Source organism: Macrobrachium rosenbergii, chromosome 55 (genome assembly GCF_040412425.1).
Source record: "Macrobrachium rosenbergii isolate ZJJX-2024 chromosome 55, ASM4041242v1, whole genome shotgun sequence".
NCBI classification, from domain to species: domain Eukaryota; kingdom Metazoa; phylum Arthropoda; class Malacostraca; order Decapoda; family Palaemonidae; genus Macrobrachium; species Macrobrachium rosenbergii.
In genome coordinates, this window is record NC_089795.1 from 57,730,049 (window position 1) to 57,751,068 (window position 21,020).

The window sequence follows — 21,020 nt, forward strand, 5'->3', positions numbered from 1 at the left end:
AAACCTTCAAAAGAATGTACTTTATTTTCATAATTTCATGTAAACTACCTATCTTTATATATATAAAAAACAATGCTTATACAGATAGGTGTCACCTTACAACAGGTGCAACTTCCGACAATCCACGTTTATGTTAGTAAAAAAGACAAAACATCGTAGTGCAAGCAGCGCTTATGAGTAGCGGTCTCAGCGATGTGTGTAAAACTGGCCACACTATCAATCATGTATATCCTGCATGGCATATGACCATTCAATTTAACTATCTAAGAATGTATGGCTAGGTTGAAGGACTAACTGTTTGATATTCATCCAACTAAAATGTTTATGACAAAGTTCTCTGGCGCATACTGACATTTCATTGTACACCAGCTGCAGTCTGTACAATCGAACATGTTTGATAGTGTGTGGCCTGCCTAACATGAATGAACATGCCAACATCTCCCACTTTCATTTCTCTTTCTCTCTGCACACATTCATCTCATGGTAATATCAATCCCAAGAACAATAGTTGAATAAGTACAAAGGAGGGCAAAGAATAAGCACAAAAGCATGACCTAAAACTTCAACATTCAACACTGTCAACAATTCTTCAGGATCAAGAACGCATATGTGAAGCTGTTAAAAGGTTGTGTTTCAATGAACTCTAATTAAGAAGCAAAGGCAAGGGTCAATACATGAAATGGAATAGTTATTAATAGTGTGAATAGAAGACCAGATTAAAAAACGAAAAACACTATGCCCTATTACCATCCCGGCAAAAGCTAGAAGTCTGTTTCAAACCCATAAGGAGCATGAAAATAATGAATATCAACAAGAATTCATCCTAAGTACTGGATAGTTCAAAAGAAGATTCAGTTTGCATAATCCAAGATCATTTGAGAGAGAGATCCACTGTTCATCTTTGGATAAAAGGGAATACAAATACACACGCCTTCCACCAAAAACCAGACTCAACCCTGAGCAATCACTGGTTGTTGTCAAGTCCATGTTAAAGTGCAAAACAATGAAGAGTACTAGCACACACAAGACAAGCCAGGTTCTAAACAGACACGGAACATGGCAAGGAAAAGAGAAATCTAAGAATGTCAGGGTTCAGTAAGGGAAAGTGAAATGTAATGGAAGTAACAAAGGTACAGTACTGCAGTAGCATATTACTTAAAATAAAAAAAAAAGTTGAAAGTACTGAAGTGCATTGTACTAGACGTAAAAAAGTCACTGCTATTTCTGTACATATATTATTGAAATTCTTATTAGTGTTGAGTCAATCCATTGTTATCTTAAAAAATATTCTTATCAGTAGTGATTTAATACACTGTTGCTTAATGATATTCTTGTAAGAACGGAAGTAATTTACTGATATTTAAAGGTATTCTTGTCAGTGTTGAAATATCTCAATGTTGTTTCAGTGTGTTATTAGAGTTACTGCTCAATGCTATATGGAAGTTCATGTAAAGAATAACTGTCTTGTCAAGGACTAGCAAAAAGAAGTAAACCTTGGAAGTGCTAACTCTTGACGTACAGTATTAGCAAAGCCCGTGAAATCTATCTTGATTTAACAAAATAATGACTTTTTTTTAATTGTAACTGAAATTGCTGTTTCAGTAAAATCTGGAAAAATGTTACTTTATGTATCAGTACACTGCTAAGAGTAATAAGAGCTGAGGTTTAAGTCAGGTTTACCTGTGTATTGTAAAGCAAATGATTTGATGCATTCTAGGTTATGGGTTGTGTCTGTTGCAAATGACTACATGCCTGACCAACAATTTCTGGCCACACATGAACTGAGACTAGGAATAAAGTTCCGACTGATAAGTCGATGTTGCTGTGTCAAAGCAGAATTGCATTTAATCACTGCAAAGTAAAGCTGACTTGACAATGTTAAATAAAATAATCAGATTTTAGTCGTTATTAAGAGTTCCTTTCCTTTGTAACATGTAAAATAAAAGTTCCTTTGTGTTAATGTAACTCTTTCAGTATAAGACGTTGCATTTTGTATTTAGAATAAACCACCATAGTCATAAAACATGCATGACTTGGGTAAAGTCTTTTCTTCAAATATCTTATAATAAAAGCTTTATATAAAGTACTCCTATGTCTACCAATATACTGTATAGGAATCAACTTTAGAGTTACTGTAATGAGATTTCTTTTTGGCTTCAACCATGCAAAACTAACATTACAGAATTGCGATTACTGCTCAAGAAAAACTTCTTTAACATACCTCATCTGCAGGGTCATAGTACTGCTCTAGATATGGGTGGGCAAGTGCTTCTTCAACAGTAATGCGTTTATGTGGGTTAAATGTCAGCATCCTATCGAGTAAGTCCAAAGCTTTGGCATCTGCATTAGGGTACAGCTTGGTCCATGGTACCTTTGGCTTGTAGGGTAATGACTGAAGATAACTTCTTGCCTGTCAAGAGAGAAAAATTAAATTTAGTATCTCTTCCTCATTAAAGGTGACTTACGAATCATCTGTACTTGATTTCCTTTGAAGTCTCAGTTAATACATAGGGCTTATAGACCATAAAGCTGAATTCACAATTTAAACACCATGCAAGTTTCAAGTTGTAGAAAATTTAAATCCTAGCTACTTACTTATTTTATGTACAATGGTGCACTTAAAGAAGAAAACCCTTGACTTTTGGGACCTGTCTACAAGCAAGCTTTTAAAAATGAAAGCTAACAAAAACTTGTATGTTGTTGCACAGCAGTGGATCATTAATTGTTCTAAGAGGTTGAGAGATGGAAGGACAAACTATAACATACTTTAACCAGATCATCTAAAATTCAGTTTCTTGCATGGGTACTCCTAAAAAATTAGCGAACATATCACATCTGCAAAAATTGATTACATTTTAAAAATTTAAATAAAACAGTAAGTTCACAAGGTTGTGGATTCTAACAAAATATTGAGTAATTTTTAGAAAAAAAAAAAAAAAAAAAAAAAAAAAAAAAAAAATCTGTAAACTTATTTTTATAATTGGCTCTTTCATGAGCAACAAAATGTCCTAGATGCCTCTGCCTCAGTCCCTCTTCAAATGAAGGCCAGTCAGATGGCAACAAGTGACTTCTCCACATACATATGGGTAATCTGAACCCTTACTCTGGCTGAAAATTTATGTCCGGTCAATAAAACTCTTAAAAACCTCATGACTTCTTAAACCTTGTTTATGATTTTATAAAAATAAACCAAGGAGCAAATATGGTAACAGATGCTGTGTACCTTTCTATTTATTTATACATTTGAGGTAAATAAATAAAAGCAAATAATGCTCATTAAGTATAGTTTAGCTAAGCCTCAACAGTTCAGGTTAGTCAGTAAGAGTAATAATTATCATAGCCTAACAACTGCATCATCCATGAATATGGCACAACCACCAGTTCTATGCATCTCCTACATTTATGTAACAATCTAGGTATTAGTGTTTACTAATGTGTTTTCTTTACCTAACAGTACTATACAACCAAACATTCACAAGGTTGGTTACAGAAGTTTAAAAGTAGATGTGGCATTTTGTTTCATAGTGTACGTGGTGAAAAACTTAATGCGACATGGAACCTGCAGCAAAAATTTGTGGATGAATTTGCACAATTAGTGGCAACTGAAAATTTACCCTGAACAAGTACACAATGCAGATGAAACTGCCGTTTTGGAGTCGTATGCCATGCAAAAGCCTTGCTCAAGATATTGAGGCAGCTCCAGTTGGAGGTAAGGATTCCAAAGATAGGGTAACAGCTCTCGCCTGTTGCAATGCTGCAGGAACACACAAAACCAAGTTGATGGTTATCCTAAAAGTGTTAAGCAAGGGCCTTTGAAGGGGAAAACTTTTTCACATAATTACTGTGGAAATAAGAAAGAGGGTGGATAACAAGCAAAATTTGTCTTGAATGGTTTGAAAATCACTTTGTGCATGAAGCTAGAGTACACAGTAACTCGGTTGGCCTTGATCAAAAGTGTAAAATATTCTTGATCGTGGATAATTGTTCAGCACACCCCATGCAGAATTTTTGATTAAAGACAATGTTCAGGCTTTATACCTCCCACCTAATTGCACCTCTTTGATTCAGTCCTGTGACCAGGGCATATTATGAGCACTGAAATCTAAATACAGATCCAAGTTTATGCACTGTTTCATTGTTGCACTAAATAATGGAAAGCCTTCTGAAGAATTCAGAAGGAATTTAACTTAAAGGATATGTACTGTCACTACTTCTGCCTGGTTTAAAATTGAGAAAAAGTACACTTCAAGGTGGCTGGCATAAGACGAGGGTAAAGAAACTGACTTCTGTGGATTTTAGAGCTTCTGCCTGGAATAAAATTGAAAAGTACACTTCAAGGTGGCTGGTATAACCCATGGTAAAGCTTAGTGTTTCAGGAACATGAAGGTAAAAAGCTGACTTCTGTGGATTTAGTTTCAAAATGAAAAGGCTTTGGGCAGGAATTGGTTGAGTATGCTAGGAATATGTCAAACCGAAATTGTCTTGAAATAACAAAAAGATATTACAGAGAGGACGAGGGTAAAGAAACTGGACTTCTGTGGTTAGAGCTTCTGCCTGGAATAAAATTGAAAAAGTACACTTCAAAGGTGGCTGGTATAACCCATGGTAAAGCTTAGTGTTTCAGGAACATGAAGGTAAAGAAGCTGACTTCTGTGGATTTAGTTTCAAATGAAAAGGCTTTGGGCAGGAATTGGTTGAGTATGCTGGGAATATGTCAAACCAGAAATTGTCTTGAAATAACAAAAGATATTACAGAAGACAGCATTGAGGAATGGATGACTATTGATAATGATGGGCCTTTTGTTTTATCAGCCAACTGATCAGAGATACTCGAGATCATAGAACAACGTGAAAAGGAGGAAGTGTATGAATCAAGTGAAGATGAAAACAAAGATGTGGAAGACAGAATTTCTATAGATAAGTGTATCCAGCTGACAAGAGATTTAATCGAAGGAGTGGGGCAAGAGATTTTATAACTGAACAAGAAATCGTCTGTTTATTTGATACAAACAATATTAACTGGGGAGAAGCGAAAGTACCAAAAGCAAGCTACCATGCAACAATGGTTGAGAAGATTCATTCAAAGGGTACAAAATCCACTTCCCTCCACCCTCATCTACCCCTGATGCTCAAGTAGGCATACCTGCATGCCTTAAGGTTGGATATAGGCCCACTACAGTACAATATGTATATATTAATTTTTGATTTAAGGCTATTTTAGCCTTTGTATTGCTATACAGTATAAAACCTTGTTTGGAAGCATTAATAATTGTTTTATTTCCCGTTTCAAGCTTTGTTTACCTTTGGTGTTTATGATCCCATTAGTGAATGTTTGGTGCTCATTTTCCTCAATAGATGGCGTTGTGCTTTGTTTACTTTTTTGATGGTGAAGAGTCAAATGTGCTGAGTGATCGCCAAAATTCATTCTTTATTTTTTTCATCTCATTCCTTCACAATAAAAAAATGAAGAAGAAACTAATAGCGATAATTTTGAAGACAGTGAATCTAGGAGATGAAAGTCACTGACGATATTCAAAGAAAAGTTAAGTATGTACTGTCGTCCACTTACAGTTAGGCTAACTCGGGAATGTAGGCTAAATGTGTTATTAAGTATGGTATGAAGAAAGTGTCCAAAGGCATAAAATATATGAATTATAAAATGATAAAGTGAAAATGTTTGAGTAATAAAATGATAAAGTGGTGTCAGAACTTAGGGAAGTAGTAGGCTAAGTCAGCAACTAAGCTATTTGTATGTGGAATTAGCTTGCAAGATAAGTTTACATGGGGGCTTAATTTTTTAGGAGTGCATTCTATTTTCCGGGATTTTCTGTGGTCCAGCAGTATCCTGGTCCCAAGGTTCCTGGATTTAAGAGGTTGGATTGTACATGGAATTTGTGTCAATGCTAAAAGTTAGCTATGAAAAACAGACATTTTGAATTTCAATCCTAAACAAATCTATCAATTTCAGATCCTTGGTGTGCTACCTTATTCATGAGAACAGGCAATATGACCTGCCTCAAAGCCTTGACAGAAAGAAAAAAGAATTTTCAGTATAAAAAAAAAAAAAAAAAAAAAAAAAAACCTTGTCAACAGGGTCAAATATAGGCTTTGTAACACTTGTATGACCAGTGAGAGATGGTATTACGGGTGTTTAGGGCCTCCAGGAATATTTCCTCCTTCAGAGTTACCAAACTGCTTTAAAACAACTCAATAACTAGGTCCATGCATTGACATGACCTTCAAAAGTGTGGACCTATAACCTTCAAAAGTTTAGGATAACTGCTTCCATTGTTTGGAGAATTGTGGCATTAACTAAATCTATGATGTTTGACTGTTAAGTTCCACTTTGCCTGGTTGGCAATAAGCTTAACTCTGCATGACTTGGAGATAGTCAAGACTGCTGTTGAAATCATTCTGCCTCTGAAGCTCTACTGGATAGCCTCCATGTGCAAAGCTCAGCAATTCCAAATCCTTGTAAAAATAGGTGACTGACACAGGAGCTTCTTCCACTTAGTGAGTCTCCTGAGAGATGTACCAGAAGTACTAGAAGGTTGGCAAAACAAAATTACTGTTACCAAAAAGCCACTACAGACACTGACAGAATCCATGTTCTTGTCTAGAAATTACCTGACCATCTCAAAAGGGCTGGAAGATGTAGAATTTCAGGTCACTGCATGGGCCTGCAAGAACAGAGTAAAATATATGAAGGTGGGGATTGAGGCTGGTTGCAGATAGATCCACTAAAGGACTGGCCCATGCTGCCATATGGTTTTATATGTTAAAATGGAGACTATAGCGATGGAAGAACATGATTCTTCTTCAGGCTAGTTGCTGACAGATCCACTAAGGAACTGACCCTAAGTTAAGTATACCTTAGTTTAACCAGACCACTGAGCTGATGAACAGCTCTCCTAGGGCTGGCCCGAAGGATTAGACTTATTTTATGTGGCTAAGAACCAATTGGTTACCTAGCAACGGGACGTACAACTTACTGTGGAATCCAAACCACATTATACCGAGAAATGAATTTCTATCACCAGAAATAAATTCCTCTAATTCTTCATTGGCCGGCCAGAGAGTCAAACTCAGGCCTAGCAGAGTGCTATCCGACAACTCTACCGAATCGTCCAACGAGGAACTAGGAACTGACCCATGCTGCTATATGGCCAGATGAAGTGACCATAACAAGGGAAGAATTTGATTCTTCCTGATGAGGCTGTCTAAAACTATATTTCTTCCTGGAAAGATCTCGACCTTGCTGGATTCTGTCCAGATAAAAACTGTTGCTGTCAGGTGACACAGGCTTCCTGACTTTGTTACATCTTGGTTCCTGAAATTTGCTACTGTGATTACAAAATCACTTGTGTACCTGCTTCTCTTGCTTGGACCAATGGGGTCCTTTGCCTAGAAATCTATAAAATGAGTTTCCCACCCTTGCATTGATGCATCTGTTTTGAGTTAAAACCTCTGAAAAAAGAGAAAATCATTTTGTGAGGTACTAAGGGGCCTGTTATTAAATAGATCTCTTCAAACATTGTCCAAGAGGGTGACTGCAGAGCAGTCTAGCAGTGTTGGTGCAGCTGACCACATCATGTTCAACTAAACTGGTGAGAGCATATACTGACCAAATTCCCAAGGAACGGCACATGGCTTTTATGAGCTTGCCATATCTTACATGGATGATCTGTTTACTGGATAAACTCCAGCACCATGAACAAAATCTTCTGTTGGATGGACATCAGTATCTGCTGTAATATTTCTATCCCTGAATGAGCTGTCCTTGTAATTTGTTCGTAGTCTGATATCTCCCACTTGACCTGAAGTCCAGGCATACCAGAAGCCAGTGACAGTGCTGGCAAAGGTCTGTTGGTGTCAATAAAATCATGAACACATCAGCTACATACCTGTCAAGCCTTATTCCATTCGTGTGCACCCATGGTGCAAAGACAGCAAAAGTCCTTGTAAATGTCTGAGGGGCTGTGACTAACTCTAAGCACATTACTCTGAATTGGTAAACCTTGCCAGACCAGATGAAGGTATATAACATACTTCCAAATTGATAGATGGATCAATGAAACAAAGCCAGTCTCCATCCTACAAGGGTTTGCTGGCACATTTCAGCAGGCTGAGGTTTATGATAGCTTTCCTACTCCCATAACTTTTGTAATTACAAAAATCCATCTGAAAAATCCTGGAGAGCTATTTATCATCTCATGGACTCCCTGGTACTCCAAAACTGACTTCATCTTGCTCTGTAATACACAATGTTTCTAAGAGACCTCTCTGTAAGAGTGGACGGTGACTGACTGTGAAGCCAATGGGGACAATGCCTTTGGATAAAGCAGCTGGTACCTGTCCCTAATAACTTGAATTATCCAAGGTGTGGTTCTATACTGGCCCTACATCCTCCAGAATTGCTGTACATGGCCCCATTAGAACAAGGAGTGTGAGCAAATGCTGACTTCTAGCAGGTGTCGTCCTTGTCAGAGTGTTAAATTTAATTCTTTGGCCTGGAAGCATCTGCTGCAGCTGTGTATTTTTAATACAGAGATTGTACTTTCCACTGGGTATCCCTTCTATCCTTATCTTGGAGTTTACTGCAGGAAATTATCCGCACACACAGATGTAGTGCTCTTCAAATACCATAGTTCTGGTCTGATGGCTGCACTAACAAGTTGATCAGTCAGCTTCTTCAACAATTCCTCTACGAATAAGGAACAAAAATAGATAAAGCAGTCTGAAGAGGCCACCAAGTCAGAAATTCTCCAGAGTTGCATTCCTTTTCCTAGGTACAAGATTGGTAAATACACATGTAATCATTCATAAAACAAGAACTAGGGCACCACCATGGAGACAAGATCCCTTCAGCCTTTGATGCACTCCCTGAAATCTATCATACAAGACTTTATTACCTTTGTAGTGTCTGCTTCTGAAGACTTAGGACTAGCAGTGGGTTTGCCAGCATCTGAGTAACTAATCCAACACAATGACTGCAAAAGCTTTGCTTTTGTGTAAACAAAATATAAACAGCTTTACATCACCAATCAGTAACCAAATTGTGTGTCTAGGAGAAACAATAACTAGGCAGAATATAGAGAAAATTTCATATTGAAATTTATCAATTTCCTTAACACATAAAATCAAAGATATTCAGAATCCATGTTATTTTACAAGCAGATGAAGACAGTAATAATTTTGTATTTGTATGAAAAAAAAAAAGGCTCAACTTTCAATCTTAGAAACTGACTTAAGTAATAACTTCTAAGTTTGTAAAAATAAACTGTAATAAGATTAAAAAATAAGAAAATGAATTTCAATTACACGAAGTCATGCCTCTATATTACAACATACCACTTACGTGCACTATCCCTAAGTTTTATAAAATTTCTATATAATCCAGATTTACTAACACTGTAATAGTTCTATCACCTGTATCAATAAAGATATGAGCATTATTTCTAACAATTTTACATGTGTTTAATTATAAAACTAATAATGAATCTGAATATTAGATTATTAAAAATGACAAATTTATAAAATTATTTGTATTTTTCCCAACATACAAATCGCTGGTCTTTACATAAGGGATTAACTTTCAGCGAGCTGGAAAATCCAGCCGTTAACCTTTTTGAATGCATTCAATTCTAGTCAGTTTACTTTTGGCCACTGTCTCAATGAGATGCACTTTTCTTCTCTGTCCTGCCATTCAGCTTTACTTCTATGTTATATATTTTATGTTTATACTTAGATCATGGAGGCCTTAATAACTTCACATTTGTAGCCTTTGATTTCATAACTTTACATTAAACTGTCACATGACCTTATCCAAAGCACTGTGACCTTACATATATAATAAATATTTCATTTTCAGACTGGTCAATATAACGAGTGAAAGATACTTGTTAATAACACCAACTTGGCTAATATTAGAGTATTGTATTAACCTAACAAATCCCAATAATAAAACATAGAAAAGAATATGTATCATTGATTGCACTAACTGTAGTGCATCATAAACCAAGTCCAAATTACATCTCTACATTTATGATTTATTTTAATTTAACAATTGTGTTATGTTTGATATTATCCTATATATCTCAGGGGACTCTTTTATAGAGAAAGAAGTATCACTGCATGCACTAATGATAGTACATTTAAAACACATCCCAATTACATCTCTACATTTATGATCTATTTTTATTTAACAATTGTGTTACATCTGATGATATTCTATATATCTTGGGACATTTTTAACTACAATGTATGACAAAAGAAAAATCTTAATTTTGAAAACTGATTCTCAACATTTCTGTTAATATGCCATTCAGTAAGGCCTGAGGTCATCTGTTCCCAGTTCTGTAGATTAACTCACTCTTGTATAGAAGGCAGACCCACCTGTCAACAGCAATTAAATTTGGAACCCAAATCTGAATCAATAGTATGGTACCCTGGCCTTTCCTACCTACTGATCTGGGAATATATATATATATATATATATATATATATATATATATATATATATATATATATATATATATATATATATATATATATATATATATATATATATCAGTACATACCTTTTCATTAATGATACAGTCAAGATCCTCTTGGCAAGGGGAACCTAAAATACCCAGGATATGATTAAGTTGATCAAGATAATGTTTGCCAGGGAACAACGGTCGATTTGATAACATTTCTGCTAAAATACATCCAACTGACCAGATATCAATGGATTTTGTATAACCCTGAAAATAAATGAAAATTGATAATGTTATTAATACGCACTGACATAAAACAATTTACTTGAATATGTAATTTTTAAAAACAAGATTAATTTTCTTATACAAACTCATTACTGATAACAGCCCATATTTGTAGTCTTTTGAAAGTCAAAGTCCAGTTCACACCTTCCTTTCCAGTCTGATTCATGAGTTGTGAGAAGACTATAGCTGGAAAAGTTAGCCAGTGTTTAGATACCACATTTAGACTGTTAGTGGCACTGTTTTAGTAGGCATGGTTGTATTTAGTCTGTTAGCTGCCATGGGTTTGATGTGAGTACCATGCTTTGTGGAGTGAGTGGAGGGCAACTAAAAGTGTTCAAGAGAAAGTGAACCCGGGATAAACGCCATTGTTAGTCTGTTATTGGCAGGTTGTTTTTAAGGAGCAAATGGCTGGGTCCATGTTGCCAACCAGATCACACAAAGGGGTCACTAATTTAAATGGTAACTCATACACAAGATGATCAAAGCTCACTGCTTTTTCTTTCAAGAGTTGGTCTGCTTTTGATACAGTACAGCATGAGGACAGAAAAGTGCTTATAACAACAATGCCTGGGGCAATCTAGACCATGTAGCAATGGTGATGCTGGTGACTCATGAATAAGTGGTAGCGAGGTGAAAAACTGACATGAAACAGATGAAGCATACAAAGGACTGCCCAACCCTCCATACTCTGCTCTCCTTGCCCCCCTAATTGCTTAAGCACTTACCCTGGCCTACCCTCCCACAATACTCAGCCACTCAAAAGTGATAAATGAAATGATATTCAAGTGATGCTGGTGTTTTCAAGTCAGTAAGTTCATGAAAGCTCCCCTGCAAACAAGGACCACCCACCCCTGCCACCAATGCACACCCTGGCATACCACCTCCACAACACCCATTTCTCAGTATACTTACAACTATAAGCAATGGTTACCATGATCTCTTTCCAATTGCTGCCAACTATCCAGGCATGGTTTTTCATATATATATATATATATATATATATATATATATATATATATATATATATATATATATATATATATATATATGATTATTATCACTTTTCACATACGTGATTCATTTATCACACATTACCACAGGTGAAAAATAAGAACGGGGTGTAGGTCCTGACCGGTTTCGACTTTATTTCCAAAGCCATTGTGAAGGACTGATACAGAGTATGAGACATCACAAATATATATACTACAAGAACAGTACTGACGTAACATACACAACCGTTAGAGACTCCATATCCCCACTCAGGCCGGTGTCGAGGTAGGAGTGGCCTTTAAAACTCATTTGGCTACAAATCATAATAGACTCAGGGGACATTGCTGATAAACAGACCATACCCCACCTCAGATCCCACACCTGACAGGTGTCATGGAGGCGGAGTTTGAAACTCATTAACATTACTACCCTCGTACTGTGTTTACAAATATGATAATCCTATTTTCATACATCTCTACTGCCTACCTTAAAGTTTAAACAATTTACAAATTTCTTTTTGATATTAAAGGGATCAAGTTTATACATCCCTTGACTGATATTCATATTATGGTTGTAACTTTCTTTTATAAAGCTAGATTCAATGATGTTCCTTTCAGTGCATTATTAGAATATACAATCCTTTTGCCCCTTCCCAGTTGATAGCATGATTGTTCTCACTAACATGTACAAATATACCACTGTTCCCTTGTGCATATCTCACACATTTCTTATGCTGTTCAATTCTTTTTCCAGTGCTTTCCCGGTTTGGCTAATATAAAAGTTGTCCAAAACTTACATGGAATTTTATATACACACCTTTAGTATTGTCTGGGGAGTTCTTGATAAGTACATTTTTCATTGTTGTATTGTTCTTAAATGACATTAACACCAAAATTCTTAAGAAGATGAGGGATATCTTTCATATTATTATCTTAAGGCAAAACAAGCAAATTTTTTGTGTTGTAAGGATCTTTCTGGTTTTGATACATAGTCTTTTTGCAAATGCACTGTTTAATACACTATCAGGATATTTCAATTTCTGCCTGCATTCCTAATCTTATCTATTTCATCATCAATATATTCAGGGCTACATACCGTAATGCTCTTAAAACATAGATGAAAACACTGACTTTTTAACCTTATTGCTTTGTCCAGAATAGAAATGCACATAGGAAGAAATATTAGTGGGTTTTCTATACACACTATATTTAAACCGCTACTATTTCTTCGTCATGAGGACATCCAAAAGCAGTAGCACCCATCATTTTCCATTTCCATCGTGAATTTAATTGATGGTACCTAATTGATTTAACTTGGCAAAAAAGTTTTTACATCTTGGTTCCCCACCATACACAAATTATGTCGTCCAACATACCTAAACCATGTTACATTATGTGGGATTATGTTGTTTAATATCTTCTTTTCAAAAATTCCATATATAAGTTACTTAACACTGGGGATAGAGGGTTTCCCATTGCCATACCAAAATTTTGATAAAATTTACCATTAAATTCAAATTTACAATCTTTTACACAATTTAATCAGTTCAATTATAGTACTTTTAGAAAATAGGATATCCAGCTGTGTGTTCTCTAACAGTTCAGATAAAAACGCCATCAGATCATCTATTGGCACCTTTGTGAATAGTGATACAACATCCAAAACTTACAAGCCTGGTTCACTACTAATCTCTACACTATTTAGTTTATTTATCAGGTCCACGTTTATTCTTGATATTTGCATTTGAGATGGTACCTACTAATGGGTTGAGAATATCTACTAAGTACTTCGCTAGCTTGTATGATGCGGAACCAACTGAACTGATAATTGGCCTGGCAGGAAAGTTTGCTTTGTGAGTTTTTATTGTACCATACATGTATGGTAGCGATGGAGAGGTCATACACACTTCTTTATAAGGCTTTCGTTACCTTTTAACAGGTTTTTTCACTTTCTTATTGAAAACACTATTCATTTTCTATCGGGTTCTTATTTAATTCTTTTATATGTGTTATCATCACCTAAAGATTTTGCATTTTTCTATATATCCCCAGTGTTAAGTAACATATATGGAATTTTTGAAAAGAAGATATTAAAACAACATAATCCCCACGTAATGTACAGCTGTTTGCAAAAAATTGAAGTCTCCAAGCACAATATTTGATTTATGGTGAATTTTTGAAAAAACTTTTTTCTTTCGCCCGCAAGGTAACTCGGCCAAAAATTTCCAAATTCTTTCGTCATTTGTCGTAATTTTTACTGTTCTATATTAGCCGTTACATAAAGTTTTATATATAAAAATGTGCAATTTCATGTAAAATACAGCAAAAATACAACCCATGGTTGTAGCTTTTTTATCAGTTTGGAAATATTTTCATATAAATCACGATAACTGCCAAAATTTCAACCTTTGGTCAACTTTTTTCGACCGAAATGGTAAAAACGCAATTTATGCTGCTAAAACTCTTACATTCTAGTAATATTCAATCATTTAATTCATTTTGCAACAAACTGAAGTCTCTGGCACAATATTTCGATTTATGGTGAATTTTTAAAAACTTTTTCCCTCGTCCACAACAGAAATTCTTTCGCCACGTTATAAATCATGTTTGCGCCATTTTATATTAGTCGTTACATAAAAGTTTTATATATGGAAATGTGCGCAATTTCATAAATACAACAGAAAATAACTCATGGTTGTAGCTTTATCAGTTTGAAATATTTTCATATAAATCACGATAACTGCCAAAATTTCAACTCTTCGGGTCAACTTTAACTCGACCGAAATGGTAAAAACGCAATTATAAGCTAAAACTCTTACATTCTAGTAATATCCAATCATGTACCTTCATTTTGCAACAACAAACTGGAAGTCTCTACACAATATTTCGATTTCATGGTGAATTTCTGAAAAAAAAACTTTTCCTTACGCCGTGCACAGTAACTCGCCAACATCTCGTGAAATTCTTTTCGTCACGTTCGCAGTAATGTTTGCATCGTTTACATTAGTCGTTATAAACTTTTATATATGAAAATGTGCAATTTCATGTAGAATACAACAAAAATAGCTCATGGTTGTAAGCTTTTATCAGTTTTGATATATTTTCTTATAAATCATGATAACTGCCAAATTTCAACCTTCGGTCAACTTCAACTTTCGACCGAAATGGTAAAAAACGCAATTGTAAAGCAAAACTCTTACATTCTAGTAATATTCAATCGTTTACCTTCATTTTGCAATAAATTGGAAGTCTCTAGCACAATATCTTCGATTTATGGTGAATTTTTAAAAAACATTTCCTTATGTTCAAGAGTAACTTTCGGCGAACTCGAAATTCTTTCAATACGTTGTCGTAATATTTTGCAGAGTTTTATATTAGTCGTTACATAAAGTTTTATATTTTGAAAATGTTTGCAAATTTCATGTACAATACAACAGAAAATAACTCATGGTTGTAGCTTTATCAGTTTTGAAATATTTTCATAAATCACGATAAATAGAAAAAATTCGACTTTTCGGTCAACTTTAACTCTAATTTAAATGGTCGAAACTGCAATTGTAAGCTAAACACTTACAGTCTAGTAATATTCAATCAATTAGCTTCATTTTTTCAACAAACAGAAAGTCTCTAGTACAATATTTCGATTTATGGTGAATTTTTAAAACATTTTTTTTCGATCCGGCGTTAATTCATGCATCATTTGTGATAATATTTTCTCTGTGTTGCTTTGATCGTTTTACAATTTGTTATATACCAAAAATCATTGCAATTTAGTGTACAATACAAAGAAAAGAAAATAACGTTAGCTTTAACCGCTGTTGCTCTGGCGCGATTTGTATAAAATTATATATGAAAAATTTTTTTGCGCTGTCATTTATTTCCAATATTTATATGATAATGATATTTTTTCCGTTTCTGATGGTTGCATACTAAACTTCAGGCAATGACAAAAAAATGAGCCAGAAATGAACTTAAATCTTAAAAACTAAAGCGTGCTGTGATTTTTGAAAAACTTTTTCCGCTTTCTTTCTAGTATCTAACTCACTGAAGCGCGCCCGGCATACTGGGAGACGTTTTTGTAAACAGAGGCTTTCGTTTAGGGTTAACAGATGAGTAGTATCTTAAATAAATGTTGTATATCATTATCAACGGTATTTTCACCCTCCTAAAAGGACCCTGACTTTGTGGCATATTAGCATTATGCTGAAAGGGTTTACTACTGGTAAATCATGCCACAGCAAAGATAAAAGTGGAAATTTTCCAATACATTGCAAGAAATCAACACAGCTTTTTTTATGCTTGGTAACAATTTAAACCTGGTAACAATGCAAAATATTTTGAGTTTTGGATGATTAAAATGTTTTATTAATATTTGTAACATCTGTATTGTTTGGATTTTAACCTTAATTCTACTCCTATTTTGCTCTATTTGGGATGTCATGATTGGGTCATGTTTTAACCATGTGTTCTGCAATAAAATTTTATTCCGTCCACGATGATCCTTAATTATAAAGGATTCAAATGAGACTATCCTAAAAAGCAAACGGAAACTTTTTCTACTAGTCAGCTTTAGCTGAGTGATTACTACCCGGCAGAAGCAACATAACCCACTTAAACATTCCTCCGACATGAGGATATACTCAAACTTAGCAAGACTTCCGGGAAGGAAGCACAGAAAAAAAATTCTGCGAAACTTACACCAAGTGAACGTAAACAATTGCTCAATCCTATGAAATCTAATGTCCTGAATTGATAGAAAGCTAACTGGAATAAAGCTCAAATAGAAGCAGCAGAGGCCCTATCCAGTTATTGAGAGAGGTAGCAGACAAAACACGCATCCCTTAACACGAATCTTATGGGACCTATAGTGTCTTTAGTTGCTTCTACAAACTAACAAGCACTCTTTGCTGGCATGATTTTGTTAGACTACGATTCACATTAGTTATTCCAATCATAATCGTTCCCTCGGCAGTACACACATCTCATGAGGGTCAATAAAACTGGAATAATGCCTATTACGGCAACTCTTACCTTACAGGTTCTTATCGATTGCATATTCAAAATAAAATCAAAGATCATCCAAAATCAAACCAATTTCATCAACAGAAAACTGGGTACATTCACCAATCTGTCTACATCATATCAAAACTGGAGACAGAAGTAGACTGACCAGCTAAAAGTGTTTGTACCTATAGATCCCCTGGTGGGGGTGGGGGAAAGTAGATGGGTAGAAAATGGATATTCATAGAAAATTGAGTTTTCTCATTTTTCTTTAGCAATCTGTTGAACTCACGCTGGAACAGAAGTAAAAGCTATATAATGGAGAGGTAAGGTTCATATAAAAAATTACAATAATAAATATGCTGTACCAGCCAAAGCCACTGTACTTTATGTAATAAGAGTCAAAGACACATGCACACAATCAAAACAAACCCATTAACACGTGAGGGTTGCTAATTTTTTTCCCCCAAAATTTTGCTAGGCAAAACTGGGATACGTCTTTGAGGTTGGAGCATCAGCTTCATGAAATATAGTACTTGTTACATAAGGGGTAAGGGACCAATGGCAACAGAACATGCAGTAGCAAGATAGTGTCTGCTCAAGATAAGTTGAAATAATTCCTAGAGAGTATCTTGTACAGCAAAGAGCTATAAGTATCGAAGCTAGACAGACTTCTCTAAATCATGGTCCCCAAAGGGATCAAGGCCAATGCTCCTTCTACAAGAGAAAGAACACTCCGGTGAGTCCTGGCATTTCCCCAAGAGGATGGAATCCTGTCCCTCTCCATCTTATCAGCACCCAGGTGGCCGACAGATGAAGAAGACAGAAAGGAAGAGGCCGAGGCTTCAATTTAAGATATAACAGCAATCAAGAAAATAGATAAAGGAGTGCAGGTGATCCCACTCTCTCCAAACACCTGAGGACCAGATGGAAACTGGGAGAGTTAGGGGGAGAAAGCCTTTGGAAGACTGAGATGATGAGGCCATGAGCAACGTTGTTACACTGCTTTCAGCTCTCTGCTAAAATCCTCTTTCAACATCTACTCATCTCTAGAGACATCCAGGAACTTCTGCCCTTGATGGACAATCCCAGACCATGCAAGTCTTGAAAAGTCCAGCCCTAAAGTAAGGAACCCATCTGAACATCTGAAAGTCAAGCTGATAACTAAACTAAAGATTCTTCTTCAATTTTAATCCCAAGAAGGGTAAACAACCAGCACCTTTTTATGAGATGAGCACACCCCAGGGAAATCCTGAAGGATAACCCTTAGATGATGACTCAGGCATCAGCCCCATTTTACAGTTATCAAAAACCCGAAAAGGACAGAAAACACTACATAATGGAACCTAGGGACTCCTAGGAAATGTACCAGACAATTCACTCCTGCCAAAGAAGAAAGTAAGAGATTCATAACTGATAATGTTTCTCTAATATACAACACAAAATCCTGCCAAGTTTGTGTATCCAAGATATACTGAATATCATACACATGTAGATGATTAAATATGTATACACAATAATTGTTCAAGTACACCTGACATAATCCCCCCCCCTACAAAAAAAAAAAGTTTCAAAATCAAGTCAGGTTTCATGTCCACAATAGCAGCAAAGATGTGTAAACATGATGGTAGGTAAAGAAAAAGAGATTTGGTTCCTGTGAGGGGTGTAAGCAGTACCCACCAAATCACCTACCTGTCACCATTAATTTCCTTGTTACCATTCTTCAATGACAGAACCAGCTGTCTGTATACAAAAGAGATTTCTATTATAATAGGAACAATCTTTATTTGCTCATGTTTATCTATTTACACTATAAAATCTCTTAAGGGATAATACCTGATAATGAATGATATACCCACAAATTTCCTTTTAAAAATCAAGTTTTTAATTATGTTTTCACACTTCAAGAAACTAGTTTTAATGTAGTGTATACTACATACGAAAATAATTCATATGCCGTAAGTCCCTCTTACAAACTAAAAATGTTTCATTTTGCATACAAGGAAATAACAAAAATCTCTTGTCCACTTTCTGTAGACAGATACAGACCATCTAGACCAAGGACAGATACAAGGACGCAGTACGAAAAAATCAGCTAAATTACTATAAAATCAAGACAGTTACTAAAGATCCTCTAAAATTTTAGTTTTGAGTCATGAATTAGATGTAGCACAGCATTTACGCCAACCAGTAAGCTAGGATAACTTACTGCACTATCACACTCCCTTCTGTAAAGTAAGTTCCAACAATACCTTTGAATTGAGCATAATCTCGGGGGCCCTATACCAGCGAGTTGCTACGTATTCTGTTAGGAATCCTGTATGATCATGTTCTGGATCTGCAACACGCGCAAGACCAAAATCACAAATCTGCAAAGGAAAATATTAATTCTTATAAATTATCTGGAAATCTTAAACTATCATTTATTATCCATGCTTTCAAAAGTACTTTATACAAATCTTTAATATCAAACTAATTATCCCTTAAGTATATTCTTAACATGAAATCACCTTTGAATATAGACACTTGATGCCACGACTGCATAAAAGATAAAGGGCGCAGTACTTGGTAACCACATAGGGTATTTGCACTTACACTACATTTTAAAAATATTACTTCAAAAGATTCAATGATTACAGGATGTATACACTGTTAGGGTAAAATTTTACTTAGGCCTGCCTCACTGCTGGTGACAAACTTCAATCTCAGTCACAAGCACGCTCACAGTCAAATCAATTCACTCCACTATGAGTCATCTGTTCTTGTGAACAGTCACAGCAACTGTCATCACTCTTCAAAGAGAAGAGATGTCAACAATAAGGCTTTTAAGCTTTCCTGTGAAAGGCTGCCATTCAGGCCTTCTCCCTGTGCATCCATTCAGGAGACAGGAAAAGCTAATTACAGCAAAGAGAGCGAGAAGGATACATGCTGTGCTTCTCTAACCTACTGTGACCAATGGCCTTCCATACCTGAAGGTCCCTATGAATCAATTCCAAAAAAACAACTGGCCTACCCTCAGCAGACTGATGAAGCTGACCACCATCTGGAAAGCAAAGGGATTACATGCTGACCCTGCTGTGAGGAATTCACTTCAACAACACAAGATACAGGCAGTCCCCGGTTAATCTCGGGGGTTCCATTCCCAGCCGAGTGTCAATAACCAAAAATCTTCAATAACAGGAACATCACAGCAATTTATAGTAATACTAAATGGCGTTTACAACACCGTAAGCTTTGATAAACCTCTTATCAAATGCCAATAAACCATTTACCAGTGCCGAAAATTGCTTATTGACGCTGTTAAACTGCCTACCGATGCTGATAAACCACCAACCAGTGCCAAAAATCTGGTTGACGACATCATTAGCCAAGTGTCGTAACACCAAAACGGTGTTAACCAATGCTACTGATAAGCAAGGACTGCTTGTAACCAATCAGATTTTGCCAGGACTTGGTCATTTGAAAGGAATGCTTGTAACCAATCAGATTTTGCCAGGACTTGGTCATTTGACTAGGGCTCCTGCACTACTGTTGAACAACCGCTTGTAACATCCCAATCCTATCACTGGAAAGACAAATAAAATCCTTCCTTGCACAGACAACCATGGTGAAGTACACCAGAAAGGATGGTGGGATGTCTGAATTCTTCAAACTGATTTTGGTCTCCAGGGCATAAACAAGTTTATATGACACAGAAAAAAGGAACACTGCAGACAACAGGCAAAAACAAGGTGAGACGTAATTGGCGGATGTGAAACACATGGTGTACGGCAAAAACAAGGTGAGACGTAATTGGCGGATGTGAAACACATGGTGTAAGGCAATTTTGAATTTTTCTTCACCAGAAATTTTATGGCAGAGCAGCACTCCCACCGTTAAGAATAGAAATATTAATTCCAATGAGTTTCATCTCATATACACCCCAAATTTTGCCATTCATCCATTACCAGCTGATAAACAAGCCTATACAGTACCAATAACTAAGCAAGGCTACATAAATAAGTAGAACATCATGGAGAAAACAATTACAATTGGCTGATCAGTCCTTTCCAGACTATCAGGTCCACAGGTGTGGGAAACTGGGCAAGGATTATTACAAAAAGAGATCTAGTGTAGTAAGAATTACTACAGGGACAGGAATTTTGATCATGATGACAAGGTAAGTGCGATGGACATAGACTGACCAAGGAATAAATTATAGTACACTACACCACTCATTCAGTAAGGAACACTGATAATGCTGAATAAACTGAACAATCCTTGA

General features: G+C 35.9%; 1 protein-coding gene across 1 annotated transcript in view; it reads right to left on the bottom strand.

Annotated features, from left to right (window-relative positions):
* The window catches only part of rl (Mitogen-activated protein kinase rl), a 77,079-nt gene that overhangs the window by 16,321 nt on the left and 39,738 nt on the right, over positions 1 to 21,020 (bottom strand). Inside the window, exons 5-7 of the mRNA XM_067098604.1 lie at positions 19,009 to 19,125; positions 10,581 to 10,748; positions 2,222 to 2,410 (exon numbers count right to left, since the gene is read on the bottom strand). Of these exons, the coding sequence (XP_066954705.1) occupies positions 2,222 to 2,410; positions 10,581 to 10,748; positions 19,009 to 19,125 (474 nt within the window). The remainder of the gene's footprint in view (positions 1 to 2,221; positions 2,411 to 10,580; positions 10,749 to 19,008; positions 19,126 to 21,020) is intronic.